The sequence below is a fragment of the Miscanthus floridulus genome, chromosome 16 (genome assembly GCF_019320115.1).
Source record: "Miscanthus floridulus cultivar M001 chromosome 16, ASM1932011v1, whole genome shotgun sequence".
NCBI lineage: Eukaryota > Viridiplantae > Streptophyta > Magnoliopsida > Poales > Poaceae > Miscanthus > Miscanthus floridulus.
The window spans coordinates 110,106,029-110,131,068 of NC_089595.1; the positions used below are offsets into that span (position 1 = coordinate 110,106,029).

The following is a 25,040-nucleotide window of genomic DNA, read 5'->3' on the forward strand; positions in this document are numbered from 1 at the left end:
TACGGAGTCCGTGGAGACATGCTTTAGATTTGGCAGTATTGTTGGAGGCTAGAAAGTGTATCCAGAGAACGTATCAGAGCTTATTCTTGGTCGGTGTAATGAACAGAATGCCCGCACCAGCACCATTGATGTTAAGGGCGCCGTCGAAGTACATCGCCTAGTGCTTGGGGCAGATGGCGGCGATGGGCTCTTGGATCTTGGTCCACTCAGCAACAAAATCAGTAAGCGCCTGAGACTTGATGGTAGGCCTGCTTTTGAATTCAATGGAGTAAGTGATAGGCTCGATAGCCCACTTGATGATACGGCCGTTGGCCTCTTTGTTGCAGAGAATGTCCCCCAGAGGGAACTCGGTAACCATGGCGATCTTGTAATACTCGAAGTAGTGGCAGAGCTTGAACGACGTAATCAGAATGGCATATAGCAGCTTCTAGACATTAGGATAACGAGTCTTAGGCTCATTAAGAACCTTGCTGATGAAATATACTGAATGTTGCACCTTATAGGTGTGCCCGGCCTCCTCCCATTCGACCATAATTGCTGTGCTGATGACATGAGAAGTAGCGACGATATAGATCAGGAGAGTTTTGTCTGGCCATGGCGCTGTCATGATCGGAGGCTTTGTTAGGAACAACTTAAGCTGCTCGAAAGCTATATCTGCCTCTTCCGACTAGGAAAAGCGCTCGAAGGCCTTGAGGAGTTTGAAGAACGATAGCCCTTTTTCATCGAGGCACGATATGAAGCGGCTTAAAGCAGCCATGCAGCCTGTAAGCTTCCATATATCCTAGACGCATGTTGGCCATTTCATGTTGGTGATGGCAGAGACCTTGTTAGGATTGGGCTCAATGCCTCGTGCGCTGACAATGTAGCCTAGGAGTATACCAGATGGAACTCCAAAGATGCACTTTGAAGGGTTCAACTTCCATCGGTACCTTTTAAGGTTGGTGAATGTTTCTTTGAGGTCGACGATAAGATCATCGGTGGCCTTGGACTTGATGACCACATCATCAATGTAAGCTTCGACGTTGCAGCCAATCTATTGATTGAGGTACATCTGAATAGCCCTTTGATAAGTCGCCCCAATGTTCTTGAGTCCGTAGGACATGGTGGTGTAGCAATACGCACCGAAGGGCACGATGAATGATGTCTTGATTTGGTCTTCTTCCTTAAGGGAGATCTGGTGATAGCTGGAGTAACAGTCAATAAAGAAGAGCAGTTCACAGTCGACGGTGGAGTCTACATTCTCGTTTATCCGAGGCAAACCGAAGGGGTCTTTAGGGCAGTGTTTGTTAAGATCAGTATAATCAACACACATTTTCCATTCTTTATTCTTTTTTTGAACATGAACAGGGTTTGCTAACCACTTAGGATGATACACTTCTTTTATAAATCCGGCAACTAAGAGCCATTTTATTTCTACCCTAATAGCCTCCTTCTTGTCTAGCGTGAATCGGTAGAGTTTCTGCTTGATCGGTTTGGCAGTCGGCGAGACATTCAAGGAGTGCTCGATCTTCTCTTGTGGTACCCCTGGCATATCTGTAGGTTTTTAAGCAAACATATTGGCGTTGGCACGTAGGAAGGAGACGAGTGCACCTTCCTATTTGGGGTCAAGGTGAGCCCCAATCTTCATGGTCTTGGAGGGGTCATCGAGGCTGAGGCTGATCTCCTTTATTTCCTTGGACTTGGCAGAGACACGGGAGGCTCTAGCTCTAGGATCTCCATGTCATCGGTGGGCAACGTCATGGCTTCGGTGACCACACTAGCCATCTGGATGGAGGGGTCAGTGGCTGCAGCGAGGGCGAGACTCTCTGTCTTGTAGGCGTAGGCGATGGAGAGGTTGGCCCGTAGGGCCAGAACTCCTATAGGTGAAGGCATCTTCAGCACCAGATACGCGTAGTGTGGTACAGCCATGAACTTGGCCAGAGTTGGCCGCCCAAGTATGGCGTGGTAAGCGGTGTTGAAGTCGGCGACGTAGAAGTTGATGTGCTCGATGCGGTAGTTGCTTGCCATGCCAAACTATACTGGTAGGGTGATCTCTCCAAGCGGTTTGGAGGCCCTGCTAGGTACCACACCCCCAAAAGGTGGAGTCGAAGGGTGTTAGATCTGCTAATCCGAGGCCCAACTCCTTTAGGGCTCCGGCAAAGAGGAGATTCAGAGCGCTCCCACCGTCGACGAGCACTTTTTTGAAAAGCTCCTTCTGGACGGTGGCGTCGAGGATGAGGGGGAAATGCCCTGTGTAGGGAATGTCCACCCACTAGTCGGCCCTGCTGAAGGTGATGGGGACCTCGAACCATGGGCAATAGCTGGGGTTGGCGGCGGCAGCCTCAGTAGTGACGGCGAGCACCCAACGTGCGATGAGCTTCCGTTCTCTTCTGCTCTCGGTGGAGGCGAGGCCCCTGAAGATGGTGGCGACCACCTTGTTGTGGTCCTAGAAAGCATTGCCATTGCCCCCAGGTGGTCGGTGACCTCTAGCTCCATCATTGGCGTCGTCGTCCAGCTTTTTGTCCTAGAACTCCTTAGCCAAACCGAGGCAGTTCTTCATCTTGTGCTTGGCGTTCTTATAGAGAGGGCACGGGTCATCGAGGATCTTCTTGTACTGCTCGTCATAGTTGTGCTTGGAGCGAGGTTCATTGATGGCAGCGATGATGTGGTCTGGCTAGCGGCGGCGATTTTGACTAGTCTTGGGTCCTTCTGGCCAATTACGACCGCTGTCACGATGGTAACTGCGGTCATCGTGGTGACGGTCGTTGTGGCGGCGGTCGTCAGGGTGGTCGTCGTAACAGCGTGTTGGGTGATGAGTCCTCGCATCCTCATTGAAATGCACCTCAGCTTCCTTAGCGTCGGCGTACTAGTTGGCAGTTGTGATCATCTCGCCGATCCTAGTGGGGGCTTGCGGTTGAACTTGGAGCGAAGCTCGCTATGATGGAGTCCTCAGATGAAGGAGGTGATGACCTCGGCTTCTGTGATGTTTGGAATAAAATTCCTCATCTTGGGAAAGCGTCGAATGTAGTTGCGGAGGAGCTCGGATGGCTTCTGGTTGATGCGGTTGAGATCATGCTTCATTCTTGGTCGCATACACATAGCCATATAATTGTCGGTGAAGACTGTTTTCAGCCCTTCCTAGGATCCGATGGAGTCTAGGGCAAGGCTAGTGAACCAGTTCATGGCGGTTGGCGCGAGCATGATGGGAAGATAGTTCGCCATGACACTAGTGTCTCCTCCGGCGGTGCGAACAGCAGTGGCATAAGCCTATAACCACTATGTTGGATTCATCCTCCCCTCGTAGGGCTCGACCCCAGAGATTTTGAAACCATAGGGCCACTGAAGTGTTTGGAGCACCCTTGTGAATGCTGGGGGGCCCTTGGGGTTGTCGGCGCCATCGTCTGTAGCGTTGCTATCGGTGAGTGGCTTGAGAGCTGAGTCTGGGTTACCGTACTCTTGCTCATACTCCTGGCGGCGGCGTACTTCGTCTTCATGGCGACCGAAGCGGTGTTCGTCGATACGTCGTCGTGCATCTCAGAGATTATTGAGGTGCACCCGGACGTCCTAGTCGACCTCCTGGTCATGTTGGTGATGATGCTCGGTGTGGTTGTCCCTAGCTCCACCCTAGAGGGTTGCCTATCGTCGTGGTGCTAGTCGATGAAGCGACTTTAGTGGCGATCGGTTCTTGTGGTGACTGATCGGTGAATCAAAGTGGTGGAGTATGAAGGTCTTTGATCCTGGCAGATCTCATTGACCTGGCAGTGCGCCGCTTTAAGCATGGCGGTGACCTTAGCGAGCTTGGGCATCTGCGGGAGGCGGGCGAGCTCATTGGCGGCCACTGCCAAATTGGCGCTTGGAGTCTTAAAGACGTCATGGCCGTCAACGCGGAGAAACTCTTCGTCGAGGTTGTGTTGGAGTGGTACTCCTTACGAGTCAAGCTGCTGCTCGGCCCTTGCAAGGACATTCTCATTTGCTCGATGTTGTGCGCGGTTGACATTTCGGTTCTCATGAGCGGCGTGTTCCTCCTCGGTCTCACCGTTCTGAGGGGGCTATCGACGCTGACGTTGAAGATCACGCCACCTCAGAAAGAAGGGAGAGGAAGTTGCTCGGTGAAGGTTTCGGCGAGGGTCTCCATAGAGCCTTGGGACTTAGAGTCTGGATTCTCCTTCGGGATGGTCTAGAGGGACACTCCAGAATGTTGGCTGACGTGGAGCATATTGACGGCCGGCGAAGGCTGGTCGGCGATCTGGTCGGCGAGAGGATGGATGTCTCCCTCCTGGTTGACGAATTTGCACCTTAGGGCGTCTTGGAAGGTGACGGCGAGCCCAAAGGGCAGAGCCGCAACTCCTAGAGTCTTCCGAGTAGCCTCCAGTAGATCTGGATCGGTGGGTGGTCGGTGTTGGACTAGAGTGTCCAAAGTTGATTCAATGATGGAGGGGCAATCGGTGAGCTTCAGACCAACCCAATCGATAGATGCGATCAGATCATCATTGTTAATCTGTCTCCTCTAGTAGCGAGGAAGCAAGCAGCGAGTTGTCGATAAAGGCGACCTCAGAGACGGCTCCAAGATCGGATCTACTATCGCAGGTGCGGGGACGATCAGCGCAGAATCGATCTGTGCCGGCTCAAGGAGCTCTCCGACTCTGTCGGCATTGATGATCCACGAGATCGATCCGACCGTGAAGATCTGACTAGACTGTAGGAGGACAAAGAGCCTACGGAAAAAGCCATCTTGTTCGATAGAGAAACAACACGCAAACCCCTACCTGGCGTGCCAACTGTCGACAGAATATCATTGGTAGTCCTCCGAGGGGTATCCTACAAAGGTAGATTGATCGACGGAGAAGCGTGAGATCAAGAACAAGAAGGCAACAAAGACACACGAGTTAGACAGGTTTAGGCCGTCAGTATGACGTAATACCCTACTCATGTGGTTTATTAGTTTGTATTAGCTATCGTATGATATTACGTGAGTTTGGAGGAGGTCCCTGCTCGCCTTATATATTCCGAGGAGCAGGGTTACAAGTCGGTTAGATCTGAGAGATAATCAAAAAGTAATAACTGATTACAGAAATCTTGGAATCATACATATCCTAACAGATCTCGTAGTATCTTCATGATATCTTTCAGATGTCCTATGGGAGGCGCCGAGCAGAGTCGTGCCCCGCAAGGCTTCGTCTTGTGGGCTGGGCCGCCCCTGGGGGCGCAGCCCATGTGGTCTGCCATGGGTATCCAGGGTCATACCCCCCACACTCACCAGCTCGTTCAGGTAACGGTGAAAGACTGAAAGCGCATTTCTATATATCAAAGCAGGAAGCTTTGGCCAGCGCCCAGGCCATCCACATCACCCAAATTGTGTCAGGCATTGGATTTGTAGATCAACGGTCCTGGTTGCTCCCACATGTTCCTACAGTGCTTGCCTTGAAATATCTGCTCCCACCACGTCCGCTGCCTCTCGAAGTCTCCCGTCGTACCCTACAAAAAAAGGAAACCAAACCCCGTCTCCCTTGACCTCTCCACGACGCTCGCCGCCCCCTTCCAGTGATGCGCCACGTGCACGCGCCATCCTCTTCTAGCCCTTCCTCTCCCGCTCCCTCTCTCCCGACGCGGCGAGGCCCTCCTCCTCCTCCTCCCCTCGCGTCGCCACATGCTAGGCGGGTCAATGCTGCTGCCTCACCGCGCGAGGCCCTGTTGGACCTACAGCGTGATGCCACGGCGGTGGCCAGCCCTCCGCGCGGTGGCAGCCACACTCCTCCTCCTCCAACAACAACAACAACAACAACACGCCACTTCCTCCTCGCTACGCAAGCCAGCGGGTCGCGTCGCCTAGGGTTTGGCCCCTCCGTCGCCGGTCGTCCCCACGGCCGCGCGGCCAGCCAGCTGAGGCCTTGATGCGGGCGAAGGCTCTAGCGGCGGAGGGAACTCCGTGATGGATCTGAAGCGGCCGCTCGCAGGGCCCCTCCCAGCGGCAGATCTGAAGCTGGAGCACGGCGTGGAACTCGCGCCGGCAACGAAGCCGGTGGATCTACGCCGAGCAACCGGATCCAGCGCGAGGCCTCTCCGTCTCCACTGGATCTGCCTGCATGGGCTCCACCGTCGCGCTGGACGGTGCCACACGTCCGCCAGCTGGCCCCCGCTGCCCCCCCGCAGGTGGCCGCCGCCGTGGCTGCCAGCCCGACGCGGCTTCGTCCCGCAGGTTCGCCTCTCCTCGCCGCCGCGCTGGCGGGGCGACGGCGCCCCCGGCCTGCTGCGCAGCGCCGTGCGTGGGCCCCCATGGTGGGCGGCCCCACGGCGGTCGACGTCCTCGGCCACGGAGCGGCACGACAGGCCCATGCCGGTAGCCGCCGCCGCTGCTTCCCCCGCGCTGCCCCTTCCCGTCGCTCCGCGTGTGCTCCATCAAATGCTTGGATTCATCCGCTCCCCATTCAATCTATGCAGTGAATTAGGTGAAAAAAATCTTTTATTTTCTTTCCTACCTTGCCGACGCGCGCGAGGGCGTACTTGATGGACTAGTTATATTGGAGGGAGGGGAGCAGAGCATACTCGTCGAACAAACCATGTTCACGACGCCAATCGTCACTCAAGCTCGACCAGAGCAAAGTGCAGCCAAATGCCATGGCATCCGAACCAGGACCACAGCCTCAGGCCCTCAGCGTAACGGTCTGGCCGATCTGATCGGACATGGACAGATAATGTTCATAACGTAGTTGTTCTTATATCTTCTTTGCAATACAAATAAATATGCGTTGAATACTGAACAAAGCACATCTGGATAATGTCGGTCATGAATAGTATTTCGGAAGTTGAGTAAAGGCAATAGCTACATATGTCACATATATTTAATTCTACATTCAAGACACTTTAATAAAATGCAAGAAAAGCATAAATTCTCTAATATTAAGAGCAAGATCACGTATTTAAATTTTTATCAAATGGCTGAAACTATTCTCATTTTTTTGGTAAAATAATAATTGCATTAAGTGACCATTTGTATTTTATCAATTTTCTTTGAGTTTATCAAAAAATATTTTAATAAAGTTCAATTCGAACTTAGTTAACCCATACGTTTACCTTGGGATTGCAATCCACTCCTAATGGATATCCGATAGAACTATCCGAACTAGCTATCTGGATTATCTGATCGCATATCCGATTCCGACGGATATCCCCCATCTTATATTTGCATTCGATATTTGGAAAAAAAATTATCCCAATCCATATTCGATATGCACAAAAAATGTCTGAATCGCTACCCAATCTTCTTCGGTCGTCGATTCGGACGGTCAGAAAACACCTATACCACTTACAGCTCTAGGGATATTAGTGTGAAACTTTGGATCAGGATTAGCCTAGCCTAATGGCAAGAACATTGTTACATAGTTTCAAAAAAAAACATTGTTGTTTCAAAAAAAAAAAGGGAACATTGTTACATGGTTCAGGTAGTATTTGCAGGCGATTCATATCAGTGGGCCTCAATGTTAAGACCGGTTGGGCTATCTCGGCCCAACCGTCGACCACCTGGTCCACCTCCCTCGTTCCGTCTCCCTCTTCGCAACGCATTCCTCTCGTCCATACTACGCCGCCGCCGCCGCCGCCTCCGTGCTCACCGCCGACAGTGCCTCAGTCCAGAATCCAGATCGAGCCTCCCTCTTCCCAGATCGGGTCCTAGCTAGGATACTGCCGCCGCCCAACGCCAGGTGCCGAGTCCTTCGCCGGCGAAGAGCGCCGACCAGGTATTCCCACCCCCCTTCTCTTCCCTGTCTGCTGTGCAAAGCCGAGTTCCCAAACTCTGACCTCGAGCCATTTGGCTATTTGATGCCTACGAACTCATTCTAACTCTATTCTTCTTGGGTCTGAAGTACGAGATTGAGGAAGATGGCCATGTTCTCATCCGCACGCCTTGCCCTCCGCCGAGCTGCCTCTCTTGGGGCGGGTCTCTGCCATGCCGCGGAGGATCCCTTTTCGCGAAGGCTTCTCCATGGGCAGCTCCTCCCACGTTCCTTTGCCTCCGATGCGTTCGGACACAATAGGGTATCTATCTCATCCCAACTCTCTTGATTGATTTCATTCTCGATCTATTAGGTTAATCTAGGAGACCATGCATCTAGCCCCAGGCAAATGGGGTTGTGTCAGACATTTGCCTTGAAGGCAATTAGTTTTCCTTTCCACTTTGAGCAGTCAACCTTAGTGTTAATTACAATATTAACCATGACCTGCATCACTGTCTCTATTTATGATGGCGTTGTGTCATGTTTATATTATCATATCAGACTTTTCAGACCTTACAAATGCTATTTTATTCTCTAGCATGTTTTGAGGGCACGCTGTGTGCACTCTATGGTGTTTTAGATTCATTCGGATAACAAAGAACTGCAGCCTATTGTTACCCAAAAACCATTGATAACAACTCTGGTTTTGTGATTAACAGAAGACGTGTTATTAGCATATTATCTAGTTGATAAATATCCACATCATACCATACACCAAACCATAAACCATAAAAGTTTAGCTTGGACTCTATAGGTTTCATTTGAGCAAATAAGGTGCCACTTTCAGACACTACTTATTAAATACAAATTCACATCTAACTAGAAAGAGAAAACTGAGAAAGCTAGTGAAGTGAAGATATCCAAGTTACCAGGCTCTGCTGCCCTCAAGGCATTGTATGATCTCTAGCGGTTTTCTACCTGTCAAGCTCCATAAGAACTACTTCCAAAGATCTCTATACACCATTCGTTTCAAAATCCAAATTGCAAGTCATTTTGGTTTTTCTTGGTACATAGCTTTTGCTATGCACCTAGATATATATCTGGATATAGAAAAGCCAAAACGACTTACAATTTAAAATGGAGGAAGTGTATTGCTTTTTCTAGGTTAGTGGCCAGTCATTACATACCTCCAGATGTTTTTAGATTGTGCGCAATAAAAATTCATGGCAGTAGGTACAGTTCTTTAATCTAAATTCATGAGCTACAGGAAAAAAGTGAGGGGCCATTTTATAATAAACAACTTACATCTTTTATGTAAAAAATAAGTCTTGGCCAAAAAAATGACATCAAGTATTTGCTAACATGCAAGTTATCAGTCTTACAGTGTTGCATGTTTTTTTACTAAGGTTAAATCAGTGGAAAACAGAGCTGCAGCAAAAGATAATCACTGAAGATATTGTTCTTAGCAGTCAACACCAGAAAGACGACAGAAGGCCAGTATTATTGTGGAGAAAAAAGAAGAAGAGTGTGTGCTTCAGTCAGAAAGTACCTAGTTTCCATAGAACTCTTAGCAATTTCTAGACAAACTTTTCATAGAACTTTTTCAGTGGACAATGCATGCGTCACTAAAACATGGAAGGTGAGAGAGCTTACCTGAGACATATCCTACATGACGATTCGTCCCGTGTAAGGAAACATGTTAGTCTTACATACTGTACAAAACAAAAACTGTGACAGATATTTAATTTTGGCAACCCACAAATAGCTGCATGACTGCAAAAAGAAAAAGTTAAATAGCTGCGGTTAAACAACAAGGGTCATGGGCCACTCTTTTAGCTGTAAGATATTTATGAGACAAAGAAAACTCCTGTTATAATAACTTTGGTGTTTCAAAGATGGCCATCGTCCACAATGACCGTGATCCAGATCCAATAAGGTCACATTAAGAATTCTCGCAGGATCCAATCTAGAAGAACCAGCTGCAAGTTCATCAGCATCTGAATCATCACACTTGACTACTTGAGATAGCGCCTAGATCTTTGTGTGAAGCCCAGGAACGAAATTATTCATAAAAAGTGTGCAAGATGACGTAACCTAGCTGAGCCAAATATGAACACAGAAATATTCAAGGTCATTCAAAATGGCAAGCACCACTCTGATCAGTGCATGGCAAGAACTTAATATATGACAGGGACACATCACCACCATTTTTGTTTGATGTGAAAAATTGGAGAATGAAAAACAATAGCTATCTCGTGACTTTCTCTGGTTGGTCAGTTCTTACAAACCATGACTTTCTCTGGTTAGTCAATATCTCCTGAAATCATCACCTTTCATTTCCTTTCTCTGGTTGGTCAATATCTCCTGAATCATCACCTTTCATTTCCTTTCTCTGCTTGGTCAGTTCTTAAAAACAGTTATTCTTATCATGTTTGTATCTCAAAAAAATCCACATAATAAATCTGAAATCCAATAGTGAGGGGAGGCCGAAGAGCCTTCGAGGGATTTGTTGGCGGGAGTGAAGAAGTGCGGCGGATTCGGCGGCTGGATGAGGGGAGCAGAAGAGCCGTGGGGGATTTGGGGAGCAGAGGCCGTGCGGAGTAGTGGGAAGTGGGTGACCGGGTGGGAAGGCGTTCGACCAAGTGGGGTGCCAGAGTGCAAAATGGTTGGACCATGGACACACTACATACTTTTTAAGTAAGAGAGAAGAGAGATCAGAGATGTCCAAAGTGTTAAGGATATCCTACTGGAGTGAGTGCATCGCTTTACTGTTGTAATTTCATCATTTTCAAAGTGAAGTTTGTCAATCTTGGACTTTTTTATGGGTTAGGGATTTTTCTTTGGTGTATTTTTTATGAAAAACAATTTGTTTCCATTCTATTCACAACAACATATAAACTTGTCTGCCACCTGTGGTCAATTTCTCTGATGCTACAGCTGTTGGTGATGGTATTGATTAATGTTCAATCCCTTGCATAGTATTTCATATAGTTGTAGGTTTCTCATCTCCAAACCTACACAAGTGCTGACAAATATCATGATCGTATCATGAAAAGTAACTAAAAGCTGTTGCATTGGAGCTTGAAATTGAGATGATAATATCAGCAAGCATGCAACATGTTTTCACATGAGTTCTTAATTTTAGAAGTGTGTAGCTTTTCTTTTCTTTACATTCTGTAAAGAATGAAAAAATGTCTCCACTGCTTGTAATCTTCTGTGTTGCTTGTTTTAGCCACATGCTCTTACCTCATTTTTCATTCTCCATGTGGAACATTGATATTATGCCTTGTAAAACCATAGAATATTGAGATCATATTGCATCAATCACTGCTTATCAGAATTTTAACAGAATCAAATTTGTTTATCCAGCCTTTCCCACCTTCTGGGTCTGGAATTGCAGATATGGATCCGCGTCAGAATTTTAAGAGTTTTAATTTTGTGCGTAAAGATATTCGTGCTAACGCACAGGTCAACTTCAATAACACAGATAATGGTGCGGCGATGTAAGTAGGCAAATGTAATTTTAATTCAACGTACACATGTATTTGTCTATTCCATTATTTTCTGATTACTCATTTCCGCTTCATTCTGGCTTGACATAAAGGTCCAGGACAGCAACTGGAGAGAAACCTTTCAGCTCGAGGGAGGGCTTCCCATTCAGCTCTTCGCATGCCTTTAGTAAGGACCATGAACAATATTCTAAGAAGAAGAGAGATTTTGTCCATGTCTTGCTGAAGAGAAAAAAGACCTTTGTGACCGTGACAGACTCTAGCGGGAATAAAAAGACAGGGGCCTCCGCTGGTTGTTTGGAGGACAGGAAAGGGCGATCCCGTCTCTCTCGGTATGCTTCTGAAGCAGTCGCGGAGCATGTCGGACGATCCGCCAGAAAGATGGGGTTAAGCTCTGTTGTCATGAAAGTGAAAGGGGCTTCTTTCTTCAAGAAGAAAAAGAAAGTGATCTTGAGCTTCAGAGAAGGTTTCCGAGGCGAAAGAGTGAGAGATCGATCTCCTATCATGTACATCCACGATGTGACCCAACTTCCGCATAATGGATGCCGACTCCGCAAGCAACGCCGGGTGTAGTTTCTGAGTGAACTGGAATTAGAGTTGAGTTTAAAGAAAGAAGTGGGAAGTATGGAAGGTGATACCGAAACTTACTGTAATCGGTTTGCTGTTGGCCTAGTTGACTTAATAATATGGACATGTATTGTGTCTCTTGGATCTGTGCGACTTGAGTCAGTAGTGATTTTTGGGCAAATCCACCCTGGTTTTTGTATGACATTAATTTACTCGCTCAATGAGTTAATAGACAATTCTGCAAGTTTTGTATTGGCGTAATATGCTGTTAAGTTGTGAAATGTCTGCCGCGGTATGATATGAGGCCTTGAATTGAGAGCCGGGGATGACCCTCTCAAGCTTTGATCTAATTCTTGCCGCCTGATGACCTGAACATGTTCATATCTCTTTCCTCTTTTCAAAGAGGCCATGTTTGTCTTTCCTGTTCTTGCCATGTTCTTGACAGTAGAAGCTCGCCTGATGACAGTCTCCCGGACCATAAGCAGTTACTGGAGATGGCAGCAGGCCTTGGCGCTCACGGAAAGGGTGGCGGTGTTCACCCGGTTCCAGAGTGATGATAGAACAGAAGTAATTAGTCAGGAAAAGCGAATAGAATAGGCCTACTGGGCTGACAAAAGTACCTCGTGGCCCATAAGTTAGGCCATGTTTAGTTTCCACCAAACTCCTGAATGCACTATGCAAAAAGAAGATTCCATGTCACATCAAACTTGCGGTACATGCATGGAGTACAAATGTAGACGAAATCAAAAACTAATTGCACAGTTTAGTTGTACGTTACGAGTCGAATCTTTTGAGCCTAATTAGTCAATGTTTAGACAACAATTCACAAATACAAACGAAACGCTACAGTAATGCATTAATTATTTGGCCACTCCCAAATCCGGGAACTAAACGTGCTCTTAGTACGAAAGCCCATAAGTGAGTACGAAAGAGAAACCCATCCATGACCGACAGGAAGGTTCTCTTCTCTGCTACGGGAATGGGATCAGTGCTACAGGAGTCTGGACTCTGGACACGCCACAACTGCGTGGACTTCTTTATTTATTGCAACATGAAGTTCAGGTCCCTTGCCGAGAGACTCGAGAGAGAAGAGTGATGTGCATGTGCTGGCTTGCAAGACGGCAATGGGCGTTGGTGGCTCAGCGGAGTTACGTTGTACTGTATGGCTTCGTTGTTTTTCTCCTGGGTATAGCGCTTTCGGGGCTATACTTTTGATGTATCTTTTTTGTGCTATATATCAGTAGATTGTTTGGTATCATTCATTAAACATATTAAGCAACTATACTAGTTTTTTTTACATCAAAATAACTTGTAGGCTCGATCGACACGTCATCAGTTCGTTTTTTTTTTCCTGAACAAATGTCGGCACTTCACTTGTATGCAATGAAATGGCAGCTTTAACCACAGTTCACTACTTAGGAGGAAGAGCAACCTCGTCTTGCTCTGCCTTGCACTGATAAAGGTTCAACTCTGAATGGCACCAATGGCAGCAAAAGGAAATGGACAAATGGTCGATCAGCCAGTGCAGACGTGCAATAGTCAAACGTGTCTGGGAACACCGTGTGCAGAGTGTTCAGCTCCGCCACCGAGCGTCTCGGGGGTTGGAAACGTTAGCAATGGCTGCTCGACTGCACGATTGGCAGCACAGTGCTGGAGGCATCATACGCCGGAGCTCGGACAGTCGTCCTGCCAAATTATCTAGAGACAACGGAGGCGTCACATTCCCATGTCACCATCAGTAGGAAGACATTCAGCATCTGATGATTCACCCAGCGTCCAACGAGGATTGGGATCCTGGTCTCAATCTCAACCACACGTACGAATACAATATAGTATAGCCGTCTATGTAGGACTAGATAGACCCGTTCGGCTTACCTTATAATCCGCACAGCTTGTTTTTTCAGTGAACAGTGTTTTTCTCCCACAATAATTCAGCCAGAACAGTGTTTTCAGCCAAGTTTCAGCAAGCCGAACGGGACCAATAGTCCTAAACAAAGATAGCTCTCTCTACCTGCAACTTCTGAAGATCCAATGCATTGACTACAACATTGTATTTTGTATGCTTACATTATCTACCATCGACATAACTTACGTATGAACAAACCACTCAGTTGCAATTGTGGCACCCACACCGAGCCCTGTTGCTCGTGCTGACAGAAGGACCAAAAGTTCCTTAACGACGTCACTTTCCCGGACTTGTGAAGCTCCCAATGAATCAAAGTGCATAGATACTTTAAAAAATTTGGAGCAGATATACGTGCGGATTGTTTACCAGGTGCAGTGAGTCAGAAAACACAAATCTGGACATGTCATGCTGGTGGGGCGCACAGCTTAAACAAAACATTGTCAAGATTCATGGTCCACTGAAGAAGATTAACAAAAGAAATGATAGTAACTTTTACCTGAAAATAACTTCTAAACCCAATCAGGCACTTGTGACATTTGCCATGCACAGAAGATGCACATACAGTGGAGCTGTGAATGGAAAGCTTGAACCTGAATTCTGCAAAAGGTCCCTGCTCAGGCAGAATTCTCAAAGAACACAGAAATACAGACGTTGCTTCTCACACTAGAACGGCTCACACTGGAACAGCAACTTCAGCTTTGCTACGAAGGGAAACCAGACCGGTCAATCAGGTGCCGTGCACAGTAACAAGCAGCATTCTCAACCAAGTCAATTATGTGAACATACAGCATTATCAAGTGTACAAATGCAAAGATGATGTTACCAGATGAATAAATCCTAATGAAGCTGGGCTACATTAGTCAGGACCAACACAGCAAAGCAGACAATGCCATCCAAATTCTCACTAAAGGAAAAAAAAAAAGAGCTGATGAACCCAGGACATAAGGATTTAGGAGATCCTACAACAACCAAGCAGCCTTTTCTCATTATTAGAAATGTGCTCAAGTTAAAAGGATATCCAAAGTTTCAATTCTGTATTAAATGCATTTGGCAAAGAAAGTGTGTTTTTTTTCTCAAGCAAGCATTGCCGGGACTTCCTACTCACTTGTGTAAAGGCCGTAACAGCTTCATAAATGGCTATTAAACATGGTACCTTCTGTTATGACTGGCATCCCCTACAGCCGTCGCAGCCCAGCTAAGGGCTAGGAGGGAAGCCGGCCATCAAAGGGCTATGGCCCATATAATTGTCGCAATTATAGTATTGCTAGAGGGTTATTTTATAATTATCGCTATTAGAGAGACATATAAATATTTGTAAGACTCTATTTGTGAGATTAAGCAGAAACATATTATTGTTTCCGGCTTCCTCAGGGAGCCGGGAGAAACCCTAGACGGGTGAAACCCTAGCCGTCGCTACTGTTCACGCGTGAACAGTGCCGACGTTACTGTAGCTACGCGAGGGTTAGGGCTACAGCCGTTGCCGCCCATCCTCCACCACGGCGTCCAGCCGCCGGCAGCGAGGTTCCCAGCCTGCTCCACCTCCCTCTCACCCCTACAGACTCCGTGATCTACGCGGTAGGATCCGTAATCCTATCACCTTCACCATATAGAGAAAAATAGATCAAACAACAATGATGTACAGGACAAGCCAGCAAATGGTAAAATTACTATCATTATGAGCAAGAATGGAATGCACCAACTTTCTTATATGTCGAAAATTGCAGCAAACCGTGAACCATAAGTGATACTCCAAGACACAGAAAACATATTAATAACTCCAAAAGAAGACATTTGTGCAGATTACAATTGCAAAAATACAAGATGCATATAGGTTGCTGATAACCAGACAGATTTTAAATATAAAGTAGAATTTTCACAGACCACGTTCCTTATATACCACTACAAGTACTGTACCATCTCTTTCAGGAGTAGAATGCATACTCTAGCAGTCTAGCAGAGTAGAATCAGAGCTGTCTCTCCTGTTGCTGCAACTAAGCAACATGGTTTTCATCAGTAAATCCAGAAAGCGATCATCCAGGAGAAATTTGAATGAGAGAGGAAAAAAAATCTCCACAGAAATTACCATTCCATTTAATCAACAGCTCACTTGGAGAAATTTGAATGAGAGAAACAGGAACATTTCATAGATTAGAACCATGTACAATACCATGACAACTTCTCATCACCTAAGGATATTACCCAATCCTACCAGAACCATACCCCAAACTCAACATCAGACAAGGAAGCACAAGCATGACCCAGCGGCCCCATAATTAATTTATCATATAACAGGACTCCCTGTACAGAATTAGCACTGGAAATCTAACATTCCGCCTTCTAATCCGCAGGAACAAGAAGAACCACGGGATGACGATGTTAGCCATCGCACCGAGACAGTTAAAGCTGGAAACATCTGAAAAGCTCCTCCAATCTGCAGCAGCAGCAACAACACGGGGCCGATCACCTCTGCTGCAGGAGGAGAAAGACAGGCACATGAAGAAAAGAACCAACTTTGTGGGGGAAAGGGAAGGGAAAAGAAGTAGGAGAGCACCAACGGATACCAAAAAACGATTTCTTACCTCGTCGATCTTGTACGAGTCCAGATTGACGTCGGCGAGAGACAGCCCCGGGTACAGCATCTGCAATCGATCAATAGCAGCCAAACCAGACAGGATTGAGCAACGGGGACCGAAAATTCGCGCAGCAGACCAGAACGTGATAGAGGCGAGAGAGGCGGTAGAAGAAATCCTTACGTCGAGCTGGCGCTGCACGGCGCGCGGGCGCTTCTTGGGCCGGCGCGGCGGGCGGGTGCCGCGGATGGCGGCGAAGTCCTCGGCAATCTCGTCCCTGGTGAGCGCGGCGGAGAAGGCCCTCTTCCTGGGCACGGCCGCCGCCGCCGGCGGCGACGCGAGAGGCGGCTGCTGCTGCGCCTGCCCTCCCGCCGCCGGCGCCTTCCCCGCGGCGTCCGATCTCGACGCGAGCGGCGCGACGGTGGCGGAGCGGCGGGTGCGGAGGTTCCAGGGGCGCGGGGGCTGCGACGCGGACGCGGCGCCGGGGGAGGAGCCCTGCGGGTGCTGGTGCGGGTGCCTCTCCTTGTCCGGCGACGGCGTGTGCGGGTGCGGCGGCGGGGACGCCGGGCCGCCGGCGCCGTCCTTGGAGCAGCGGAGGAGGCGGTGCGCGCCCCAGCTGAGCGTCGGGAAGGCGAAGTCGTGGAGGCGGGTGCGATTGGCGGGAGCCGGCGTCGGGGTCGGGGACGGGGACGCCGCGGCGGGGGAAGCAGGCTTGGCCGTGGCGTGGTGGTGGTGGTGGTCGGAGGCGCCGGCCATGAGGACCATGAGAGAGGAGGAAGGAGAGGGCGAGAAGCGGGTGCAGGCAGGGGCGACGCGAGCGAGACAGGGAGAAGGGGGGCGAGGTTTTCAAAAGGGCAGAACGCGAGAGAGGAGTCGCCGAGGCCGCGAGCCCCCTGCTGTTCTGTTGTGTTCACCGCGCCCGCGCCCGCGGCCGCCTGGTCCGGGACGACGGGGTCGCGCGGAGCCTCCGATCGCCGATGGATGGATGGATGCGGCGGATGGAGATGGGCGGTCTCTGGTGCTCCATCCCGCGGCTTGGCTGCTGGCGTGGCAGCGTGCGTGACCGCGACCGCGTCGCCTGCCCTGCCACTGCCACGAAATCGGCAACGAGGGCACCGCCAGGTCGGTCTGTTTGGCATTGGCCGCGGCGCCGGCAGTGCGGTCTGGGTTTCCTTCCTAGCTGCCCTTTTCCCTGCTCGTGCTTCAGGGCCAGAGCCCAGACCCCAGATGGCCTATTCTTTCACCCTGTTGGCTCGTTTTCAGCCAAACTTATTCAACCAATTAATATTATTTTTCTCTCACAACGAACCAGCACCAGTCAGTTCAGACCAGCTCAGAAACCAACAAGCGAACATGCCGTTTGATGAGTTTATCGATCGACTCAGGGTACTTTGCATATCTTAAGACTCTTGGTGCTAAACTTGCAACGTCAACGTTATTGCGTTTTTGTTCCTTCAATTCAACTAATGATGCATCAATTCCAAAATCGGCTCAGCTTATGGAATACTCTGATGCTACATTGTAGTTCCTGCTTATTCTATGCTGTCATAGGTGATTTTGTTTTTCTTTCGCTGCAATAATATAATATATAATAGTCACAAATATTAGTTAAATCGGTTAAACTCGCCTAAAACAGAATAAGCCACCGAATAAAATCAGAGTTTTCACCGAATAGATCACAGAAAAAAACGATTAACTGACTTTTTCTGTTAAAACGGCTGTCGGTTTTTCATTGATATTCACCGACAATAGATAAAGATAGTGAAATGAGACCTTAATTTTTAGGATGATGATGTATGTAAAGGGTACGTGAAAGGAAACCGAATGCTCTGTACGGTTGGCACCACGCATTGTATGCATTCCGATTCCGCGAAAGAAACTCTCGTTGTGGAGTGTGGATTTGCGCTTACGTCTTTGCCGCCAAAATACAAGCTACAGAAGTTAGACGTTCGGGTTAGAAGTTAATGATAGCCGAAGCTACAACAAATGCAAAGCACTGAGCATGTGATTTCATTTTTGACGTCACAAAGTCTACAGTAACATATATCGATCTTTCGGAAGCGTTACTATAATAGAAATGTGATAGTTCATCTAGACACATGTATAGCGATAGGGTAAAGTCGTCATTGTGAAGCTACAACAAATGCACAGCGCTCAGCACATGATTTCATTTTGGCGTGGCAACCTGCACGGTAACACATATCGATCTTCCCAGAGCGTTACTATGACAAAACATGGCGGTTCATCTCAGACACATGTATAGCGATAGCCGATAGGGCAAAGTCGTCATTGTAAAGCTACAACACATGCACAAATGCCGCTGAGCCCTTGATTTCATTTTGGCGTGGCAATTTTCACATAAATGTATATTGATCTTCTCTAAGCGTTACTACAATAAAATGTGACGGTTCATATCCATACATGTATGGTGATATATCCGGAGAGGTAGAGAAAAGGCGCAGATTAACCACAAAAAGGCTTGATGTGATGAAAAATACATGTCTCATGCACATCATCATAAACCCTTTTTCCCCCATTTATCTCCTTTCGACACGAAACCTTCCCAAAAGAGTGATTTGATGGAGACGCGTTCAAGACGGCCTTAAACCGGTCCTGCCATTTGCCCCTAGTGCCACCGACACCCGCAGCCATCGGATCAGAATCCAACGCTCTAGAAAACTGGCGTCACCACAATCACAGTCGCAGCCGGTGGGCCAGGCGCAACCGAACCGAGCCGCACTCGCCTTCTGGTCGGGGTCGAGCCTATAAACTCCAGAGGCCCCGCACACAAGGCCCCAATCCCCCCAACCCGAGAAGAAGAAACCGCGCGGCGCGGCGTCTGCTCGTCGTCCCCCCTGCTCGCCTCGTCGCAGCCTTGCAGGCTTTCTCCCCTCCTCGTCCGATCGGCGAAGCAGATTCTAGCGAGGAATCGAGCGGCGCCACCGGACCCAAGAGCTCCATCCATATATAGGCGAGCACATGCAATTGCGAGCCTAGTTGCTGTTGGGGCTCTCTGCCTTCTGCCTCTGCCCCCGCGCGCGCGCGCGCATTTGCCGCCTCTCTAATCCCCTCGGCCCGTCCAATGAAGTCCTCACCTGCCGCGTCCTCGTCGCGGCCCAGGGACCCGCTCCTCTTCGGCAGCTTCGACCTCCCCGCCGGCTGGGGGTGCCGCAAGCCCATGGCCTTCTGCCGTGACCGGGACACGGACACGGACGACGCCCCCGTCGCGGTCGAGTTCAGCCCCGCCGCCGCCGCCACCGAGGGTGGCAAGGACAGCGAGCCCCGATCGCTGGCGCAAGCGGCCGCCACGGCGCAGCAGGCGCCCGTGGCGGGGGAGGAGGCCCAGCAGGAAGCTCCCCGGAGGAAGTGGAACCTGCGGGAGCGGACGTCGTGGCGGGACTACAGAGCGGAGGACGCGCGGCAGGCCAGGAAGCTCGGGAGCACGGACGCCGGCGGCGGGAGCCGTGGGTTCTCCGTGGCGCTGACGCGGCAGGAGATCGACGCCGACTTCGTCTCGATCACCGGCCGCAAGGCGCCGCGCCGGCCCAGGAAGCGCACCAAGAGCGTCCAGCTCAAAATCGAGGTGCGTGCTCAGCAATGCCGATCTTGTCGATTGATTTCTTAGCCGCGATCGCAGAATCTTTCATCTGAGTTCCGTTCGTTCGTTCGTTGGTTGGTTACTAATCGTGCTTCCTCTTCTCCTCCTCTTGTGGCGCAGACGCTTTGGCCGGGAAGTTCGCTGACGGAGGTGACCCGCGACCGATACAAGGTGAACGAGGTACGCCTAAAAACCCCATCTTTAATTTCGCCGGAATCTGTTGTTTGGGAGGGAGGTTTGAGACGCCGATTGATTCCACTCTTCTTCCTGACGGCGCAGAAAGGAGGATTCTGAGGCGCGCAAGCACAAAAGCAGGAGGATGAGATGGGTTTCCAACTGAGGAGCTTGATCAAGTAATGGCCGGCTCATCAGTGTTGCTAAGAATCAGTGTTGCTAAGACGAGGTTTAGGGCTAACTGGTTCCTCTTGTGGGTAGTCATGCAGTTGATGATCGTCCCCGTTGCGTGCTGGGAACTGAGTTCAGGATTTCAGCTGGCGCCCCCGAAACGGGGAAAAAAAAGAAACCAGTTCCCAAATAGGGTAGAGGGGAGAGCGCAGAGAAGATGTGTGTGACGCTCGCTAGGCCACCATGATTTCCCAATCATTCTTCCCGTGTGTACTGGAATGTTTGTTTTGTCAGCAGTCATTGCTGAAAGCGACCCCTTAAACAATGCCAGAATCAGAACGATCCTTCTCCAACAGCACAATCTTTTCACAGTTCCACCCTAAAAATCCTACTCTACTCTAGGATGCTTTCTACAGTTTTTTTTAAACACACTGAACAGCCTGTTTATTTGGCTGTGACTTGTCGTAAACGATCGTAAATTTTCAGCCAGAACAGTATTTTTCTCTCACACAAACCAATCAGTAGTACTTCTTCACGAACCAGCAACGATATGAACCAGCCAACCGAACATGCTGCAGATAGGCCACTGATCTCACTCACCCCCGCTGTGCTTCCAGAAGAAGTGGTGAAAAAGCCGAGGACTCGATACTGATATATGAGTCAACGTGTGCCCTTGTTTGTAACAGTATTTATTTTATTTGTGCATTCAGCTATGCCGTGCACATAATAAGCAATTACTAGTGCTCCTTCTGTAGAGTACAACGGCTACTACTAGCGAGTAGCGACTAGTTTATGATATCTTTCCCTCGCAGTTGCGCTCCAGACTCCAGACTGCCGGTGTGTCTGGCAATTGCACTTGCCGACCTCGATGTGGCCCATTGAGATCGTGCCCCTCACTGGGGCCTTTCTGAATGCTGTTTATGACAATGCTTCCTGCCAATTCTTTTTTAACTCATCTCACTACGGCCGATATGACTATGAAGAGCTCCCACACCTTCACTGACCCAATTTGGCCAATGATTTGCAGTTTGTATTATAATACTGTTTCCGTTGTTTTGTTATGGCCTTTGGGCAGGATGTGTTCTCTTGGACGAGACGACGAGTAGTACTATATATCCTTCTCTTACTTACCTGTCATGGCGTGAGGACAGCAGAATAATCCTCCTACCTGTCCATGTACAATAGATCCTGCTTGCCATGAGATTATTAGTGGTACTAGTATATAGTTTTTTTCCCCTTCAGTTAGCTGGTAGCTGGTGATCACCTATGATCCTCCTAGTGCCGCGCTGCGGTGCTCAATATACAATTCCCACAAGCATTTCAGTTTTGAAAGACCATAGTATAGTTCCTAAAGATCCTAAATAGGCCAATATGACTTTTTTTAATGATGAACCGACACTCAAAAGTGCCTATATTTACCAATCTTAATTCTGAGTTCGCGGCGCGTGTTGTTGTTAACAAATCAAGCGAACGGTTTCTGTTTATTATTGGCGCTGTGTTCTCTGCACACACGTTCCCAAATAGGCCAATATGTCGGTGCAAGACATCGTGCATGTAAACTTTCCAATCTTTTTTTTTTTGCCGGTACAAAATTTCCAATCTGTTCGACTGGAAATTCACATTCTTGCACACCCGTCTCATGTAAATCGACCTTGTTTTAGCAGCCAGCAACAACTGCTTTTATATATACCACAATCTTATCCCCTTTTCTTGCACGTGTTGCCTCCCAAGTAATCCAATCCATTGTCAAATCAGTTAAGCAAAGAGGCAAAGTCCCGAACGGTATCCGTTGAATTGGTTGACCTTTTCACGTGGGCCAGGCACCTTTTCACGTTAGCATTTTTTTTTTAAAAAAATAGTTAGGTTGGAAACTTGGAAAACGAGATTTGCAATTTTTTTTAGAAAGGGAGTAGTAAGTGTTAATGAAGAGAAAGGAGCAACCGCTGCCGATCAAGGTAAGACGACATGCAAGAAAAGCAAGCGCCATCAGCTGACCGGAAGCACGCGAATCGTGAGCGGCGCGCGGCAGGGCAGGAACCAGGAATAGGAAGGGGAGCGCAGGCGCAGGCGCAGGCGCGCAGCCGCGGCAGGCAGACCTGGCTTGGCTTGGGTGCGGAGGGGGCCGGGCCGCCGGTGGGCACCGCGCGAAGCCGCGAAGGATCTCTCCCCGAGTCCCGAGTCCCGAGTCGGCCGTCTGCCGGTCCACCGCTGCGCCGGCGAAAGACCAGGTCCAGGAACTCAGGGGCGGGCCGTCACTGTGATTCCCTCTCACCTGACCCACAGGCCCCGCACCAGAAATCCGAGGCGTCCCACCACGTACCGTACGAGGACCCGTGCATGGACGCTCCCGCTCCCTGCCGCGTGGGCCCCGCCCCCCTCGCCCTCACGGACACTGGCTTCCGCCTCCCGCCAGGCGCTGGTGGTCGCGCTCGCGCAACAGACTGGCCTCCGTCCAATACCCTTTCCGTCGCCGGCCCCTACGTCACCGGGGCGCCACGCGCTGACGGATACTGACACGTAGGGAAGGTCGACGGAGCGGACCCACGAGTCAGTGAGCAACAGGCGGCGCGGGCATCGTCCGAGGCAGTTGTTGGTCCTCTAGGGCCGAAACCTCCGACCCGCGAGTCCTGCCTGGAGAATTACCAGGCTGCCCTCGCGACACCACCCCTGGCTCCCGTAACAAAACACGAGCGAGAGAGCGACCCCACCGCCCCCCCCTGTGGTCTCAAAACCTTCTCGCCGCCTCCTACTCCCACCCCTCACCTCACGCTCGCTCTCGCCGCCTCGTCGTCGGCGACGCACGCAGCCGACCCAACCTTCACCGCCGCGAGCCGGGTTGACGGCCATGGCGGCCACGGCAGATCCGCGGGCGAAGCCTCCGGCAGCGGCGCCGCACCACCTCGCCGAGCCGTGGGCGCATCAGGCCGCCTCACCAGCCGCCGCCCAACGCATGCCGCCCGTCGTAGCCTTGCCCTCGGCCGCGGGCGGTGGCGGCTGTGGCGCCCGCGATCGGCGCCGCTCGTCGTCGTCCCACCGCCGTGCTCAGGCCGTCGGGGACGACACGCCGTACGACGGTGGGATCGAGGCGCTCCGTGCCAAGCTCATGGGCCACCTGCGCGACGCCGCGGACCGGCTCCGCGCGCCCCAGCCTAGCAGGAGCACCGCCGCCTCGCTGCCGCCTGTTCCTCGCCCTCCGCCGCCGCCCGGGACGGACTCCGAGACCGAGGCCGAGCTCAGGGCGCCGCCACCGCCTCCGCCTCCTCCCGCACCTCCTTCGCCCCCGCAAGCGGTCGCTGCCGCTGCCGCCGCGACCGCGAGGCCGTGGGACCTGCGGGAGCGCACGCGGCGGCGCCCCGCCGCCGCCAGGTCGTGGGCCGCGTCGCCGTCCCCGCCGTCGTCGTCGCGGAGGCGGCGCAAGCGCGCCCCGTTCTCCGTGTCCCTGACGGCGGAGGAGATCGAGGAGGACATCTACGCGCTGACCGGCGCCCGGCCGCGGCGGCGGCCCCGGAAGCGGCCGCGCGCCGTGCAGCGGCATGTCGATGTAAGGCGATTTCCCCGAACTGCCCCTCCGAACCACTCTAATTAATTATTGTTTATTCAATTCCTCTCTTATTTTATGATTCTATTTATCCCCTCGATACGCTTTAAGCTTGCTTATCACTAGTAGTGATATAAATGAATATTGTAAGCTGACATAATTGTTGTGTGTGTGCAAGTATAATAATCCTGCAAATCCAAAACCGTTGCGTGTGTGCAAGTATAATAATCCTGCAAATCCAAAACCGCTAACACCAATCGTGTGTGCTGTTCGTTTTCCTTTGTGCAGTCGCTGTTCCCGGGGCTGTGGCTGACCGAGATCACCGCCGACGCGTACCGAGTGCCGGACGAGTAGCTCCACGACTCCAGCTCCTGCTCCTGCCCCAGCCAGCCGGCCCGCCGGCGCCGCCTGAGTTCCCAAGCTCCAACTCCAAGGCAGCAGCCTGCTGCCTGCTCCGACTCCGAGCCATCCATCGTCCAGCGAGCCAAGCAACCACCTCGCGTCATCGCGTCGCAGTCGCGTCTCACCCTCCTCCCGAGCTCACAGCTCGGGTCTACCGAGCGAGCCCGCTAGGTCCGCCTCGCGCATGTCGTATGCCCTCCGAGTTTTTTTTTTCTTCCCTCCCCTCTCTCGTCATCTGATGTAGTTGTAGTACGTGGCTGCGTGCTCCGTTTCCCCACCTCTGCTTGCTGCCTCAAGCGTGGCCTGTACAGTGGCGTGCTTGTGATTACAACTAGTGCCTTTTTTCCCCCCCGAATTTGTTATCAGCTCTTCCTGTGTGCCGTTGAATGTTCGTCACCGTTATCGTGCAGTGCCGCCGCCTCTGCGTGCGTGTCACCGTGTCCCTGTCCCGATCCATTTTCCGAGTACACTGCCACAGCCAGCAGCTGGCAGGCCTGAAAAGGGGCCGTGGCTGGTATTTGATCTGGTCCTGGTGCTTTCTTGGGGGCTACCCAATGGTCGGTCGGTCGTCGAGACGGATCGACAAGAGAGAGGGAGTCGAGTGGCTGCTCATGGCTGGGCAGGCCGAGGCGTGTTCGGATTCTTTGGACCCCTCTCGTCTCCTCTCCGGCGCTGGGGTCGACACCCGCCGCACCACCAGTCCACCACCATCACCGGGGTCGGGGGGGCATGACTGCTGGTGCAGCGCCGCCTATCATGCTGGGACTGGGAGGTAGCCGGATGGATAGCTCGCCAGTCGCCACAAACGGAAAGGGGGCCTGCAACTTTTCGGGACCTCTTTCGGACCCAACCATCGTCACCATCCATTATGATGGATCGAACACACAGTGCTACACAAGAGGAACAAAAAAGAAGAA

The 25,040-nt window shown here is 50.7% G+C and overlaps 3 protein-coding genes across 4 annotated transcripts; all 3 read left to right on the forward strand.

The window, feature by feature from the left end:
• The first annotated feature begins 7,471 nt into the window (after nt 1–7,471).
• Nucleotides 7,472–12,025, forward strand: LOC136512883 (uncharacterized). The gene is made up of 4 exons (XM_066506893.1): nt 7,472–7,712; nt 7,839–8,010; nt 11,058–11,191; nt 11,293–12,025. The coding sequence occupies exons 2-4, from the start codon at nt 7,855–7,857 to the stop codon at nt 11,768–11,770; spliced, it is 768 nt and encodes a 255-aa protein (XP_066362990.1). The 5' UTR covers nt 7,472–7,712; nt 7,839–7,854; the 3' UTR covers nt 11,771–12,025.
• Nucleotides 12,026–18,780: 6,755 nt separating this feature from the next.
• Nucleotides 18,781–20,667, forward strand: LOC136514319 (uncharacterized). 2 transcript variants are annotated; one of them, XR_010773606.1, is made up of 4 exons: nt 18,781–19,823; nt 19,959–20,018; nt 20,118–20,191; nt 20,274–20,667. XR_010773606.1 is itself a non-coding variant. In XM_066508300.1 (3 exons), the coding sequence occupies exons 1-3, from the start codon at nt 19,323–19,325 to the stop codon at nt 20,130–20,132; spliced, it is 576 nt and encodes a 191-aa protein (XP_066364397.1). In that variant the 5' UTR covers nt 18,781–19,322; the 3' UTR covers nt 20,133–20,667. The 2 variants fall into 2 exon arrangements, 1 of the variants encoding a protein (XP_066364397.1); XM_066508300.1 differs by having other exon boundaries at nt 20,118–20,667.
• Nucleotides 20,668–21,754: 1,087 nt separating this feature from the next.
• LOC136513668 (uncharacterized) lies at nt 21,755–24,491 on the forward strand. Its single transcript, XM_066507630.1, has 2 exons — nt 21,755–23,724; nt 24,010–24,491. The coding sequence occupies exons 1-2, from the start codon at nt 23,029–23,031 to the stop codon at nt 24,073–24,075; spliced, it is 762 nt and encodes a 253-aa protein (XP_066363727.1). The 5' UTR covers nt 21,755–23,028; the 3' UTR covers nt 24,076–24,491.
• Nucleotides 24,492–25,040: the final 549 nt, after the last annotated feature.